Source organism: Abramis brama, assembly GCF_963993115.1.
Source record: "Abramis brama genome assembly, chromosome: 3".
Classification (NCBI taxonomy): domain Eukaryota; kingdom Metazoa; phylum Chordata; class Actinopteri; order Cypriniformes; family Leuciscidae; genus Abramis; species Abramis brama.
In genome coordinates, this window is record NC_139965.1 from 50,738,638 (window position 1) to 50,756,605 (window position 17,968).

The window sequence follows — 17,968 nt, forward strand, 5'->3', positions numbered from 1 at the left end:
TGCTGCCTGAATCATAATCATACAGTGTTCGTTTGTTTTTCTCCATTCTGTCACCTAATGGAGTTTTGGTTCCTTGCCAATGTCGCCTTTGGCATTTTTCTTGCTTAGTTTGGGACACTTAATATTCAACAGTATTATTGATCTGCCTGCATTGACACCATTATATGAGATCTGAACAGAGCTGGACGATGACATCACTGGTTTCTCCAGAGCGGCTATATATATAAATGAACTAAATTAATAACTTTTTTACATCAAAAATGAACCATCACTGAACTTACTTAAGCTGGACAATGACGCTATTTTCTTCTAGATCTGCTGTACAGCAGACACAAACAAAGCATTATTTTCCTGTTATCACTGTAAAGCGCTATATAAATAAAGGTGACTTGACTTGACCTGGCCTTTTCAGCACTAATTTTTCACTGCGTGTCTTTAGTAAATCCTGAAAGTAGTTTTTTTAACGCCAAATGAGAGTTTGCACTGGTGCAAGCTGTTAGTAAATCTGGCACTTGATGTTTAATGTATAGTCATGTGGAGCAGGATTTTAGACCAATGAAATGTTATTATAGACATTGCTATCTAGGGCATCTAACCCTTAATTGCCAAGAGGCTGCTGCTGATAACTGCACATGGATCTTCTTGGCTAGTGCAACATTGCTCATTACCTCAATTTTGTCTGCATCTTTAAATATTAAATTCTGTTATATATTACCACACAACTGAAAATCTAAACACAGATTCAAATGCTTTCTCTTCAGGCTATAGAGCCGATTATCCCATGACATGAATCCCTCCTGATCCGTGATCACTCACAGGATCATGATTAAATTATGTTGAGGAATCCATGCCCCTCACCTCCTATATCATCCTCCCTTTCCTATTAAACCCCACCCTCTGCTTTATTGTCTGACATGTACAGTCATTATATAGTCATATCTTCATCCCATCTAAAGAATGATTGTGAAGTTGTATTCCTTTTTCTTTCAGTGAACAGCCCACAATTTTCTCACTCTGATATTCCCTTCCTACCCTTTTTCTCAATGTGCCCCAGTGTTCGGTCTGTTTATCCCTCCCCCATTTCTCAACCAAACACTCCTCCAGCCTTTCTCAGGCTCTAGTCTCTCTCTTTCTCACACACACATATGGTAAGAATTACCATCATGACTCAGACTGAGGCTCTTGTCCCTGGCAGCTTCTCATAGCGACAATGAAAACAGAGTCGGCTGAGAATGCATGTGTGTCTTGTATTTATGCAAGTGTGAGAGTTTCATAGTGAACATTTAGCTTGTTTCTGTTTGTTTGCATATAAATAATTATCATGTGTGCGTAAGTGATATTAGTAAGTGTGGTATTGCAATTGATCAGTAGATTTTTACATTTTTTGAAGTGGTTTCTAAGGTGTTCTGGGTGTTTGCTAGAGTTTTGTGGGGGGGTTTGTAGGAATTTGCTTACTGTCTCAAGCCAAAAAAAGCACATCTGATATTCTGGTTTCTTGATATGGTTCAGGTCCCTCATTCAATCTTAGGCTACGTTCACACTGTGAGTGCTCAGTTCCGATACATTTTTTTGTATAGCTGTTCAAATTGTTGTTTTGAATGTGAATTTACCAATTTACCCGCAGGCAATATAAAAAACAAAGACGAGGATGCGAGTTTTTAAACATTTATGATACAAGCCCTCATGTTTTGCTTGTCTATAGAGCTATCACTGTAATACTTATAAGTTCTGAAACATCACTATCCTTCCACTGATTACCTTTTGCAAATATCTTGATTTCTTCAGGCATGTAAAATCTTTGAAGTGATTCCCATGAGCGCAGAAATGTGACGAATGTTGCTCTATAGTGACATAAAAGTCACATGAATTCCGATTTGACTGTTCAGACTGTTCAGACTGCATTGCAAACCATCTGACCTGTTTCGGATTTAGAACCACATATGGAAGTGGCCCAAATCAGAATTGAAAAGATCTGATTCCATGTGGTTTACATTTACCTGCATTTACCAGCCACATTTACCTGCAGTTTGAACACATATCCCTCTAAGTCTATGGGATTTTTAATATCCACCAGGATATATATATAATATCCATCTTGGTTTGATCCCTTAAAAAATAAAATAGCACGCCTTTCCTTAACAAACTGAAGTTTAATATTCTCTAAGTATGATCAATATGAGTAATAGTGATGCTTGCCTTAGCAGAACACTTACACATGCATGCTGTTGTAATCTATGCAGAAGATGCTTGGCAGGAATGAAGAAATCCAGCAGATATCTCAAGCTGTCATGCTGATAGGTGGACTCAAGTACGGAGAACACCTACATGACACAAACAAACATACGCAGTCATTTTAGAACAATTGTATGACTGGAAACTAAAACTAGTAAAAAAAAAAAAATGTCAAGACAGAATGAATGTTGTCTTTATGAAGACTTATATGTAGTTTTAACAATTAAGCAATGAGAACAAATTCAGAGTTTGAACTTGGTTACGTGTCTTGGGTAGTTTGCAAACTTTGCAAAATTTTAGGTTTGGTTGCACTGGTAAATGTGGTTGCTAGGCAGTTGCTAGGCAGTTGCTAGGGTGTTAATGATGTTGAATGGATATCAATAAATATCCAGTTTGGGTATTCACTACATGGTAAACCATAAGAAAGGACAGTGCTGAGTTTGGTCGACATTGCTTGAAAATAAATAGTCAGAAATTGTCAATGAAAGATATGATATTGGGGATTTTTGTTTGTCAGCTTCAGGAAAACCAACAGCCCAATAAAGTGAGAAAGTAGAGATTGATGGTTTTACCTGAGAGAGGAGAGGAGGAGCTGTGCTTTCAAAAGGAGGATAGAGAGAGGATAGCGCCCCCTGCACACAGTCCTCAACCGCCTCTGAACCCTGAAACAGAGATTATATAAACAGAAGCTGACGAAGCGATTCACATGTTAGTCATCACAACCGACTGCTTGTTCTGCTCTTCCTCCTCAAAAACACAACTTCCTGTTTCGTGTTCCAGAGAGCATCTAAAAGTTCCTGTGGACCAAATGGTCATCATGACCCTTTTTCAACATGAGAAATGAATTCAGAAACTGTAGGCCTATGTCTTGTGTCCCAAATAATATAGGCTGGCCAACTGTAAACTGTGAACTTACACTATGTACTCTGCCATAAAGTATAGAACTTTATAAAGATAGCGTCATCTCAGGTGAAAGAATTAAGGTCTTATAGTCTACTCGTACAACAAAATAGCATAAAATAGTGCAGAAGTATTTGAAATTGGGCATACCTACAGTAGTTTCCCCAGCACTGACACATACGCCAGGGCTGTACAGTGCGACATATATAATGCATGTGCTATGAAAAAATCGATCTGTTTGGTGAATAAATGTACCATAGTAGCACGCATGCTATACAGTTTTGCTTGTGTGAAGTGAGAGTTTGTTGTGTGGTTAATCTACGGCTGCACAATTAACCAAAGTTAAACCAAAATTAAACCGAAATTGCGATTTGGCTTAGTGCGATTAAGAAATCACAAATGAATAAATAAATATATGCGCAGAATTTCATGGTGGAGCACACCACTGAGGTCAGAGCAGATCGATCAGTTTGCAGTAAATGCTGCTCCATCTTTTCAAGCGCTGTGAGTTTGATTCACTTATAACGTGCATTTGAAAAAGCAACATGCGTAAAACCTTTTTTCAAAACTGTAATGAGAAGCGTTTACAAAACAAAAGAGAACATTTAAAGGCATGCTTTTACTCCAAACGCACTTCATAACATCAGTCGAGTGAAGTGTTTGAAATAACTTCTTTTTGTGATCTGACGTGGCTTTATATCACAGAATGAGGCATAAATTATAGTATTTTATAGTAGGGTCTATACAGTGATAAAGGCTATGTCGATTAGCATTGCATTACAAATATACTTTATTCTTATGAAAATACTTAATATGTCAAGAACACAGATAAACCATATGCTGTCCCAATTGTGTGTTTATTGTATTCATGTTTCATTAGACAACCATCTCTATCTGCGTTTTATTCTGCTGCAGCGATCTCTGGATATAGGGATTGCCTGGAATGTCATAGGTTTTATAATTATAATTATAATTATTATATTATATTTTGTCTTAAATACTCTGTTTTATATTTTATTCTATTTTATAGTATTTTTTACTTGTGGTTGTTTTCAGAGATGGTAACAGACATTTTATGTTACAATTTGTGTGGCCTGTACGCACGAAAAAGATTTGGGTCTCATTCATGAAAAAATTTGGTTTGAACCGTCCATAATTCCGTTCTTACATAGAAATGTGTTCTGCTTGTGTTTTATGAATGAGGCGCACTGACACAAGCTCGAAGCCATCCTGAGAAACACAGGATGACCAATAAGCACACAAGTACATGCACATGAACACTGATGTTTATTTTACTACTGTTCTGTCGTCATAGCAACCCTGTACACTTTCCTCTCGTTTATTTCTTCACTCTCTCCTTCTCTAAGGAACTACTTCTAACTATCATCTGACAATAATTATGCCGAAGCGTCTTCACAAACACACAAACACTCTCAAAAGTCTCCCACTCAGTGAGCAGTGAGTGAAATAAACAAAAGATGAGGGAAAAGAGAGAGGGAAAGTCAGCCAGGAAGGCCAGCATGTTAGGGGTGGTGGGGAGGGTGAGGAAAGAAAAACAAACCGAGAAGGAAAATGGCAGGAAAGTAAAATGAAAAAGAATGCAAGAGAAACATAATTAAAGACAAAACGGGGGGAAACTATGATTTTTTTGGATGAAAATGGGGGAAGGTGAACATGTCACAAGAGGATAACAACAAATGAATGCACATACTTAAGTCAGGCAGTATAAATGTTCAAAATCTAGCTAATCATCTTAATAGTATTCAATAGTATTCTCTTTCGGTTAGCTAGATAGGTCAGAATCTTTCCACTTTTCTATGCAGTCCACATACAATTGTCGCAAACAACAACATGTTTGGTCTAAAAATCCATCATTTAAGCTCTGCTAGCTGTTTTTAAACACATCCTGGGGCGACACCCCCTAAGAAATGTGTCTGATAATTCAGGACATCCTTAAGACTAATTTTTCAGACAAACCCACAAGTCAATATTGGAAAATCTGTTGTTTAAACATCCTTAGTTCAAGTGTTTCTGAAAACTGTTGTGTGAATCTCTCATTGATTGTGAGGAGTTTAATGAAGTATTAATACAACTGAAAAGTTTGCGATCTGTTTTATCAAAATTCTGAAATCATGCGTGCATGTGTGTGTCATTGTTATACTCAATTTCCTCTCTTTCTCAGCACATCCTACTGGAAGAGTCAGTCGAGAGCGAGAGATGCAGAAAGAGAGAGATAGTGAAAGACAGACACTGCTGAAGAACAGAATGATAAAATCCAGATGCAGGCAAATGAGGGAACAAAAGAGAGGGTGAATGGAGGAAAAGAGCTAGAAAAAAATATTCAGTAAGAACTCTTTCCTCTTTCTAAGAGGAACTTCACCCACAGACACATCTGATCCAACAGTTTCTTTCGTCTTAAATCATGAAGTAAGTGATGTCTGCAACCGGTTTCTATTTGAAGACATTAGGAACTTAAACGTGACTAGCAGTCGTATCTCATACAGAAAGAAGTTCTAATTTAGGCCATGTTCGTGTGTTATATTATATAGACATCTGTGCAAAAAGTTGCATTCAAATACACTAATATTCAAAAGTTTCGGATTGGTACGAATTTTCTTTTTTTTTTCTCTCTAATGCTCACCAACGCTGCATTTATTTGATCAAAAATACAGTAAAAAGAGGAATATTGTGAAATACTGTTACAATTTAAAATAACTTTTTTCTATGTGAATATATTGTCAAATGTTATATACAAGTTGAGTTTTCAGTCTTCAATGTCACATGATCCTTTAGAAATCCGCTCAACATGTTTGATTATTATCAATATTGAAAACAGTTGTGCTGCTTCATATTTTTGTTGTGACGCGTTTATCAGGATTATCTGATGAACAGATAAAGTTTGAAATACAAGCATTTATTTGAAATAGAAATCTTTTGTTAGATTATAAATGTCTTTACAGTCAATTTTGATCATTTTGATGTCCTCGCTGAATAAAAGTATTAATTTAATTAATAAAAAAATCTGACTGACCCTAAACTTTTCAACGTAGTGTGTATGTGCTCATATGTGTTTATTTCCATACTCACACAGATATATGCATTTAAAATCAAGTCTATCCGACAAAAACAGACCAAAATATTGATGACTCATCCTGCACCGCACCAATTTCTGTCCAATGAGCAACCAATTAGCAAATGACAAATCATAGTTCAAGTCTGTGATGACTAAAGTCACAGTATTTGCAATGCAATGAGTACTTTTGTTGCAATATGCAATATTACAGTTGCAATATTACCATCTGAAAACAATGTGTAAATTAAGAAATAACTGCATACACGTACTTGAGCTGAATATATTTCAACCATTACTGGCCTTTACATTGTGTTTGTGGTGCACAACTGACCTGTCCAATAAAAATTGTGTATGCGTGTATCTACAGTCAGTGGCCCCAAGTTTTGAAACTCAATCCTGCCTTGGACACTAAAATGTCTGAATGTCATTGCATAATAAAAACAAAGTAAGGGTTCAACTGCAAACAAACAATGCTAGAGCTCCTCTTGACACTGACTTTGCTTTTTCATAATTTTTTCTTCAATGTCTTTGAATCAGCTGGTGTTTTGCTTATTTTTAGAAGATGTGTAAAGTCAGTTGTCCTCAAGTTCATACAGGTGTCCCTGCAAGTGTAGTTCATCACTTTAACTATCAACGTGTTCCACTAATCACCACAAAGAGGCACAATTTTTTCTACATGGAAATGTGTTACCATTGCCATTGCCAACAAACTCTCTTTTTGTGAAAGGATTTGCCTGTGCCGTCTTTAAAGTAAAGGACACTTTGGTTTGAAGTTTTGTTACAGTATCTAATGCAATGACATTTTATTATAAGGGTGGCTTAAGCATAAGATACAATTTGTGTGCATGTGTGTCCTCCTATTTGTTGTGCATTTCACTTCTACCCTACAGTAGCTTGTGTACTAATATTATTTATATTTATATATTTTAAACTTAGACACTGTGCACTATGAATTGCTTGTGACGTTCTTCATTTGTAAATCAATTTGGATAAAACCATCTGCTATATTAGTGTGTGAGTTTGTAAGTGTGTATTGATGTATTTTTCCGTGTACTCTCACCTCTCCCAACTGAAAATGAATCATCTGCCTCTATTTGAGGTCTTATGTGGAAAATGCAACTTCACCCAAACCACCATCACGTCTTTTCATTTCTCTCAAAGTAAAACAGTCTCCCTCTCTCTGTCTCTATATATCCCAGCCAGACTGCTCCACCCTGTCCCACACACACCAAACACTGGCAGCAGCTGAAGTCACATCAGCATTCGGCCCTCATCTGCCTCAGTTTGTTTTTGTAAACATGCCAACAGATGGACAGTAACAAGCGTCTGTGGGTGTTTGGGACTGATGCAGGACGTCCAGAACACCGCAATAACCTCATTACAGCTGATTAACACTATTATCACGTATTATCTGTGTAATGAGCTCACAGAGCCATTCAGTCACACTGTGTGAAAGTCATGGAAACCAATATTTAAAATATACCATTCTGTTTGTTCTGTTTATTCCTTCCTATCCTTTTTTTTAAAAGTATGCAATTCTGTTCATATAATGCAATGACGATTGAGAGACGTACAAATAAACAATCCTCAAAAGCCTGATGAATCGTATTTGAAACTCACATTTTAACGGCTTTTCTAAAAGAAAGAAATGTAAATTGGCTTAGCAATTCTATTATTTTTGTTTCACTACAGACTTCTTCCATTCGTTGAACTTTACTCTTAATAAGTTTTCTCAACTATTCTGCTATCAAATTACTCTATTCTATTAGTTCAACTTCCCTTAATTCTATTATATTTAACTATTTTATTTTTACTACTCTTTATGTTTTATTTCACTAATAATCTTGTCTATTCATATGGAACTATTTGAAAGTCATGGAAACTAATGTTGTTTTGAACTATAAAAGTTGTTTTATTTCACTATGCAATTTGGTTACATTCATTAATTGTATTTTATCCAGCTGTTCTATTCTATTAGTTCCACATTCTCTTATTCATCTATGCACTTATAATATATTTGCTTCAAGTCAGACTTATTCAATTATATTCAGATACTCTAATCTATTCATTAAACTTTACTCTACTAATTAATTGAACTTTACTTTTCTAATTCATTTTTTCAATAATTCTATTTTATTGGTTTAACTAAACCAGTATTCAACAGTTTCGTTTAAATTACTCTATTATATTAGTTTTACTTCACTCATATTCTATTCTATTCTATCCTATTCACATGAAACACGGTCATAAAGAAAGTCCAGAAACCATGAAGTCCCGAGTTTGATAAACATCGGTGTGTCCTGCATTTTTTTTCCTCATAAGTTCAGAAGAGATGAGGGGGAATTCCCACCTTCAGTTTTTCCTACTGTATTCTTATTTACCATAGTATCCGTGGTTTCTTTCCACCTAGCCTAACTGCAATATTATCGGCACTGTAAAACCGTAGTAGGCTACAATAATATGGGGTCTCTTCAGTGTGAGAAGCTTTCAGAACCTTTTTGTCATTTTATTTTGACCACCCCATACATTAAACTGTAGTAGCAGAGGCGTTTTGACCAGCAATGTGGTACATTTCTGTATTCCTACTGTCGTTTCAAACAAAAAGAGACCGATTCCTTTTAAATACGGCTATGAATGAAGATGTTATAGCATATTGAACGAAATTATGGACGAATCATCGATTCCAGCATACCCGAAGTAAAAGTTCCTCTAAAAAGTCCACATTAAGGTCGATTTTGTAACTTTGTATCAGCTATCGCACCATTTCTGTAACAGCCTCTTTAAGATTAATCGTGTTTTTTTATTATTTTATATTCGGTTTGGATAAAAAACATTGCTAATAAATGTCAAATGTAAACATTCCTGAAAGACAACTGGACTCACCATCACTTCACGCGACCGTCCGGACTGACTACATCTCTCTTAATTCTGTTTCTGAACATCCACATCAGACAAACGATCCCTTTGCTCGAATTAAACCTTCGCTTCGGTGTTTCTCAGTCTGAAGTTTTGTGAAATGCGGGAGTCTGATGGTGGAGGGAGGGAGAGAGGCATATGTCAGTCCCTCCCATCTGCTGAACAAGAGCTACAGTGAGTCGCAGTCATTCTTTCCACTGTCCTCCACTGCCATCATCTGCATAAAGAAACACTGACCATTCTGATTTACTCGAGTTTTGTAGTTGATCAATATGCATTTTGTACATTTAGTTATGATTATTTATTAGCCTATTTTAAAACTGCCAGATTTTATCGTGTCAGATAATTGCGACCACTAATAATTTTGTGAATTTTTGACACGGTGGAATCTCCTTGTAAATTCACTGATTTAGATCAATGCTGTATGGCACAAACACATACCGTTATTTAATAAAAACATGAGAAATGTCTCCATCTGGTGGTCAACAGTAAAAATTACATTATAGAGAAGAGAAATATGCTTAACCTTAAAGGGGTTCTTGATTCTGATTTAACTTTTTTACCTTTAGTTAGTGTGTAACAGTGGCGGCTGGTGCAAAAAAAGCACAAACAAACTGAATTATTAATGCAGGACTGAATGTAGGCTAATTGTTAAATAATCATTTAACAGTGATAATAATGTATTATTACTGCTGAGCTAAAAATGGAAAATTCAGCATTTAAAGCATGCCATAAGGTATAGGGTTGGGCAATAGGCTATAGCCAGAAAAAGCTGTATTTTTGGGCTAAATGGCGATGTATGGTATAATCTCAGTATTTATTCTTGTTTCTATTTGAATTAAAAAAGATCTGAATTTAATTTTTTTTTAAAAACAAACATTTTTTTTCATATCCTGATCAATATTCTCCTACAATGTTCATATTGAAGGCCATGAAAACAAAGTGAATGTAACCTCTATTATGTGCAAAAAAGTCAAATCACATTACATTCTAACATTGTATCATTACAATCTAAAAACAAAATAATGCTTTTAAAAGAAGACGTTAAATTCACTAAACAAAAAAGAAAAGAAATAAAAACAAAACTTTTATTTTTAAAACATAAAAATACACTATAGGTTTGAAATTCTATAGGCCTAGCACATGTTCCAACAACAACAAATATTCAACAACAAATATTTTAGCAAAATATATTTATATTTTAGTGTTAATGTATATTTTTGTCAGAATTATTGCGCTCATATTCTATTGTGCTCTGTCTGCGGCGCTCGTTCACAGAGCTTGCTGGCTCGTCCACTTCTGACAGCAAAATGGAAATATTTGCTTTACTTTCGAACATTTACAGATGGAGAATATGTCCATGAAATGTAAGTTATGCACTGAGGAAATTATTGGATGTCACTTCAGCTTAAAGATTATCAATAGAGGTATATTTGTCCCCACCAATCGCTGCACAAGTTAAGGTTGCGTATGATAACGAATGCATGTTAGTGCTAGCCCTCCCGGAACCCAGAGAAAATGCATTGCAGTGCCTGCAGTTCGAAAAAAATATCTTTGTATGGAAGTCTATGGGAACACTCTGGGCGATTCTCAGCCAGAGTGAAATCGCCCAAAAAGAGGCGGTACTCCACAGAATGTGACTTGACGCAGATTGGAGGCAGAGACGGCTAGTTACTCTGTGGTTGAATCATGGGCTGAATGTGAATGTGATTGAAAAGTCCCTTTCGCACTTTGGTGGTGGTGCGTCGCCCTATCGTCATAATGAAGAAACCGCCCCTGGTGTGTAATGTTGCTGATGGAGGATATAGGGAGAGTGGGGTGAGTTGTGCCAGTTTTTACTCAAAGTGACTTTAAAGTGAGGCCATGACAGTAATGCCTTCAACTTAAGGATGTACATGTATTTCAGGATGTTGTGCATCCCTGAGGATAATAACTTTGGATCTGAAATAAATAGTTTCAGAAATATAGCTTTTGGGAAAAAAGTGGTCTCATGGCACAACTTGCCCCTGGTGCGGGGTAAGTTGTGCCTTTTGGGGAAATATGTTGGGGTAAATTGTGCCAGTGCTTTCTGAAGTAAAACAGAACATTTTACTGTTATGAACCGTATGCTATATGAAAGCAAGACAAATTCAATACAAAATGACTAATTTAAGGTTTATTTAGATATTGTCACCCTGGAATACCATAGCATGCGTTTTTCCTACTATGGTCAATTGCATAGGGATTTTGTATTGAACACAACTCTGGATCACAGTGTCACAGAGACAAGGGGGCGGGCTCATTTTACTCAGACGACCAATCAGTCTCTCAGGATCATTGTGAAGCTATCAAGCTACGCCCTAGCAACCATTTAGAGCACCATAGCAACACAATATATGATATTTGTGAATCATTTCAGGCAAAAAAGGCTTTGGCAATATGCCTGTTGACAGAACGCTGTCTGTCAATTATGTAACATAAGAATAAAGTTACTAGGCTAATTTCTAAACATCCTATTGTGACTTAGGCCACTTAAAAACTGAATAAAACTTATCTTTATTAACATAGTGCAAACTCAAAACTGAAATCAGTGTTAGCTAAATTAAACAAATAGCAGGTAGGCCTAAGTCAAACACTGATGAGGCATGCCCATCTCCTCACTTCTCAAGATTATCCCCTGTGAGTATGTAGGTCTCTAGGTGGTCTGGATCTGGCACAACTTACCCCATGCCCTTTGGCACAAATCACCCCAGACCCACAAGTTTGAATAATTAGCATGATCCAGCAGTTAAGAGCTAACATCATGCTAACTGTATAGACTCATTGTGTAGCCTACTAAAGCACTAAAACATGTGTGAAATGTTTTCAAACTTGTCTATAATTGTCCAGACACTACAATCAAAAAACCTTAATCATAGAAAATTTACTTTGAAAGGGAAAAAACAGTTTTTTGCACTAAAATGTGCTTAACTCTCATGCCATGTATCTCTCTTCTTTGGAGGATGAGTAAAATTGATTGCTTTTCAAAATGATGTGGTCACATGACCAAATTATTCTATGGTTTTCCAGAACAAGGGGTGGAACTACTTCCCCCCTGGCACAAATCACCCCACTCTCCCCTACAGTCTGTAAAGTTACGACTCTCAAAGTTCAATGCAAAGAGATATATTTTCTTTTACAGAAATGGCTTTTTAAATACTACAACAAATGGCTGGCAGGGACAACAATGAGCTTCTTCCCAGGTTGTTGACATCACAAACCCTAAAATTTACATAAACCCTGCCCCCGGAAACACGCAACAAAGGGGTTGAGGCCATATACTTTAGAGAATATGAAGAGTTGTTGTCACTGTTTTTTTACACCCCGGAAAAAGTTTGTCCTAAGGCTGACGATTAATTAGAGAGATTAAAATTTATTTTTAACACTGTTCCTGAACATTAGCCTATATCCTCAACTGTTTTCTGTTTTCCACATTTTATGGAGAACAGCAGACAGACCGAGTACAATGCAGGCTATACACATAAAAGCTTCTCCTGAAATACGTAGCCATTCCCATTTTGTTGGGACAATTTGTTGTTTATGGATCACATGTAAGTATGTCTTATTATTTGTCATTGTGTTTTCTATTAACAGTTCCAATTATAAGCTTTATGTAGTTGCTTTAGCTATGATGTAAACAAAGGGCAAAGTTTTGCCTCCGCTAGCCTGCTAGCTAACATTACATTATTGATGCAGGGCTGCCAACTCTCACGCATTCACAGTAGGTGAAAAGCTCTGCGTGGCAGGGGGAGCTGCCACTAGACCTGTCACTCAACCCGTCACCGCTAGGGGCAGCTGCCACTCGACCCGTCACCGTTATATGCGCCTGCCACTCGACCAGTCACCGTTATATGCGCCTGTCACCGAGCCTGCCACTCGACCAGTCACCGTTATATGCGCCTGCCACTCGACCAGTCATGGATATATGCACCTGCCACCGTTATATGCGCCTGTCACTGCGCCTGCCACTCCACCAGTCACGGATATAACCAGTCTCGGCACCTAAGAGTCGCACCTGCCACAAGATCTCTCACTGTTTTCATCTACCAGACACTCCGATTGATACACGAGCACATAGACCATGCAATCCTGCTCATATTTACCTTTTTGTCATCTTATCCTATATTTTATTCGCTCTTTTTGCCCGAATTGGAGCACATCTCGTGGCTCTTGAGTCATTCTACGAAACGGGTGCCATTTGGGTCCGCAACATTTGATGAGATGCATAAGGCACAAAAATTTCCCAAAATGTGTTTCCAAAGCTTAAAGTTATTAATTCAAGTGTTCTTGTTAACATGATATATGATAAAATACTATTCTTAAAGATTAACATACTATTTTTAATCATTTTTCATTAGTACATACATAGCCAATTTCACATGTCCGTGTTGACCAACATGACATTTGCATCTAAAATATCACCAAATAAGTTGTTGTTTTTTATAAAACATTTATTATTTTCAGGATTATATGTGTGTCCCTTTTTACATAAGATATATATTTATTCAAAATAAACCTTTTTTTTTTTTTTTTAAATATGATTTGTGTGCGTCCCTCAGTTTGACTTACCACCCCGTCACACTAACTTGTTTTATCTATAAATCATGGACTGTTGATTTAAATGACATCACAAAGCGGAAGTGACATAATTTGAGCCTTGTAGCCACCAAGAACAAAAGCAGGCAAGTACTGACATTCTTTTACATTTGTTATTTGTTCCTTTTTCATATTAGGCAGGTTCCGTCAAGCTCAAATCAACCACCCCGTCACGCAAAATAAAGAGGGAAAACTGATTTTTTTTTTTTTTACATTATTAATGCAAAGAAAATTGTATTTCAGATTGAATGCATGTATGCTAGGTGAGGAACTTGACCACAAGGAAGATCTGTGGCCATTTTGGGATGAAATTTACCACCCCGTCACATACCACCCCGTAACATGTTTTATTATGACATGGTGGTAAGGGATGTGATGGGGTGGTTCTGCTTTCCATTTGAATGTGAGGATGTGTGAAATCAAGGATTCTAAGATAGGCTAATCAAAATTTTGTTTTACTGTTAACTTAATCCTGTTTTTTTTCCATTCACTCACTCACTATATCATTCACACACCTATTACTCACCATCTCTTTCAGTCACTCACTCACTATATCGCTTTCACTCACTCACTCACTCACTCAACATGTCACTCACTCACTATATCGCTTTCACTCACTCACTCACCATGTCACTCACTCACTATACCGCTTTCACTCACTCACGCACTCACTCACTCACTCACTCACTCACTCACCATGTCACTCACTCACCCACTATATCGCTTTCACTCACTCACTCACTCACTATATCGCTTTCACTCACTCACTCACTCACCATGTCACTCACTCACTATATCGCTTTCTCTCACTCACTCACCATGTCACACACTCACTATATCGCTTTCACTCACTCACCATGTCACTCACTCACTATATCGCTTTCACTCACTCACTCACTCACTATATCGCTTTCACTCACTCACTCAACATGTCACTCACTCACTATATCGCTTTCACTCACTCACTCACCATGTCACTCACTCACTATATCGCTTTCTCTCACTCACTCACACACTCACTCACTATATCGCTTTCACTCACTCACTCACTCACTATATCGCTTTCACTCACTCACTCACTCACGTCACTCACTCACTATATTGCTTTCACTCACTCACTCAACATGTCACTCACTATATCGCTTTCACTCACTCACCCATCATGTCTCTCACTCACCCACCATGTCACTCACTCACTATATCGCTTTCACTCACTCACTCACTCACTCACTCACTCACTCAACATGTCACTCACTCACTCACTCACTCACTCATTCACTATATTGCACTTACTCACTCACTCACTCACTATATCGCTTTCACTCACTCACTATATCGCTTTCACTCACTCACTCACTCACCATGTCACTCACTCACTATATCGCTTTCACTCACTCACTCACTCACTCACTCAACATGTCACTCACTCACTATATCGCTTTCACTCACTCACTATATCGCTTTCACTCACTCACTCACTATTTTTCAAGTGTCTGTACTTTTTCAGTGTTTTTCTTTGGGAAACTTTTACTTCACAACATTCCAAAGCATAATGTCGTACTTTTTACTGCACTACGTTTTATATTGAATTTCATTTAATATATAATTACATTGGAGTAATAGTAGGGCTGGGTGACGATAATTACTGCGATATGGCTCAGCTTGTCAGTGAACTACGGCTCTGTGTAGTAAATGCCGCTCCATCTGAAAGCAGGTGATGGCAATTTACTACTAATCAAGGAACCAGCTTTACTGACGAGATGCGCATAAGAATGTCATGCGATATATTGCCCAGCCCTAAGTAATAGTAATTCAAAGTTTTACTCAAGTGCAAGTTAATACTACATTTCTAAATGTACTTAAGTATCAAAGGTAAAAAAAAAAAAAAAATGGACCATAGACTTTTATTTATGAAATGTAGTGCAGTAAAAAGTACGACATTATGCTTTGGAATGTAGTGAAGTTAAAGTTTCCCAAAGAAAAACACTGATAAAGTACAGACACTCGAAAAATAGTGAGTGAGTGAGTGAGTGAGTGAGTGACATGTTGAGTGAGTGAGTGAGTGAGTGAGTGAGTGAGTGAAAGCGATATAGTGAGTGAAAGCGATATAGTGAGTGAGTGAGTGAGTGAGTGAGTGAGAGTTTTCCAAAGAAAAACACTCTGATAAAGTAAAAATACTTCACTACTGTACACCTGTACACTTTACTTTACAAAGTAAAAAGTAATTTTTCAACTACATGTCAACTAACTCTCAGCTGAGTATTAGTAGACTGTAGTACAGTGTTAGTAGACTGTTAGATCTGGGTGCGGGTTAGTAAAAGTGACAAGTAGTTGTAAAAGTAAAAGACCAATAAATTGTTAGCAGTTATTAAGCAGACAGTCTACTAATACTAATATGATGCTCTTTTCAGTTTTTCAGAGCATGACCAAAGTTTTCCATTAAATCTCTCATTATTATGTTATATAATTATAATGTTTCCCCTCCCCCAGTTTTATAAAGTTTAAAATCAACAGATCATATAGTGAAACACTTTGTCCATACCACCCTGTCACAGTGAACCACTCCATGACATCAGTTACCACCCCGTCACGGGGTCATTTTTGTTAAAATTTTAGGGAAAGGAAATACAATTTTGCATAAATTAATGTTGAATGATGTTCTTGTTGTGTGGACTAATCAAATAAATGTAACTTTATTTGTATTTTTTAAGTGAATTTGTTTTTTCAGTACAAACAATGAGGCCATTGAAATGTCGAATTCATATTTCAAGATAAAAAAACTAAGAAAAAAAATAATGGATTAAATTACAGACTTCCGGTTGATGCTTTACAAAAAAGAGACAATTTACTATTAGGAAAACATTAGATTTTAAATATATATTTCTTGTTTTACTACTCTAATGGCATAAATATTGTCCGTGACGGGGTGGTACAAGAAAGACTCCCATGCCTGAATAAAAAGGATAATATTATTAAGGATTTTGTGCCTGAGGTGGAAAAATATATTTTTTTGGAGGATTAACATATCTTTAAAGGTGTAAGTTTTTAAAAAATAAGTTTGTTCTTAATGAAAATTTGGAAAATTGCAAAGTGGAAATGTCACCCGTTTCGTAGAATAAGCGTCGTGCCAGCCACTATAGCGCACCTGCCACAAGATCTCTCACTGTTTACTAGACTTGTAGTCAAGACCGCCTAAACCGAGACCAAGACACTACCAAGACCAGAGGGTATCGAGACCAAGACAAGACCAAGACCAAGACCAAAACAGACCAAGTCAAGACCAAGACCAAGTCGAGACCAAGACCGAGACCAAGTCGAGACCGGAGGGGGGAAAAAAAAAAACAGACTAGTGTTGAAGCTAAGCTATAACTTGTATGAATTCAAGAACAGCAGCATACTAGGGTTCATCCGCAGTTTACATTCAATACATATTAGATGGTATTACTTCAACTACACAGGCAGAACAATACAGAGACAGACCATGTCATGTGTGTGACTGTGAGCTCACTGTAAATGTTTTTGCAGACTGGGTGAGATCAACTATGTGTAGCAATTGCATGACGGCTGTTACTGCACTATTAGAGGATTGAGACTCCCTTAACTTTTGTGTACTGTTGAGGACTGACATGACTGGTACTGACTGGTTCATCTGACAAAACATCAAACACCTCCAACACCATCTTGCTCCTCCAACAACTGTCTAAAGAATGAGAAATATGTAACCAATTGAAATTATACTTAATGTGTAGATGAAATCGTAACATCAAATTAAAGATACACAATTATAAACTTGGATTAGGCCTAATGTTTAGTCAACACAACGGAGATATGCAGATGATATTTAAAAGACCTTTTATTTAGTCTAACACCATCTTAAATACAATACTGTAATCTAACAACACACACACACACACACACACACAGATATCAAAGACACAAATTCATCTAAGCAAATATCTGCCTATCTCTGCCGATTTCGGAGTCTCCAAATGAATCCATTCTGTAACTTTTAAATACATAATTCAATTTTTAAAAACGAAATTATAGGCTAAAGTGCAGGATCCGAAAGTTGGTCGTTTTGTCGCTATGGTTACACACACACACACACACACACACCGTTGGCGGTGCGCTGAAAGTCATCTGTCAGTTGTGCAGTTACCCAAAATCTCCTGAATGAAGTTAAAACCCATCATGTCACTGATATGTGTTTTTTAAATCAAGTGATAAAAGTGC

The 17,968-nt window shown here is 36.9% G+C and overlaps 1 protein-coding gene across 1 annotated transcript in view; it reads right to left on the reverse strand.

Moving 5' to 3' along the window:
- Nucleotides 1-9,233, reverse strand: part of arhgef40 (Rho guanine nucleotide exchange factor (GEF) 40) — a 53,063-nt gene extending 43,830 nt beyond the window's left edge. The window contains 3 exon segments of the mRNA XM_084109263.1: nt 2,214-2,321; nt 2,805-2,894; nt 9,089-9,233. Of these exon segments, the coding sequence (XP_083965389.1) occupies nt 2,214-2,321; nt 2,805-2,894; nt 9,089-9,091 (201 nt within the window). The 5' untranslated portion in view covers nt 9,092-9,233.
- Nucleotides 9,234-17,968: the final 8,735 nt, after the last annotated feature.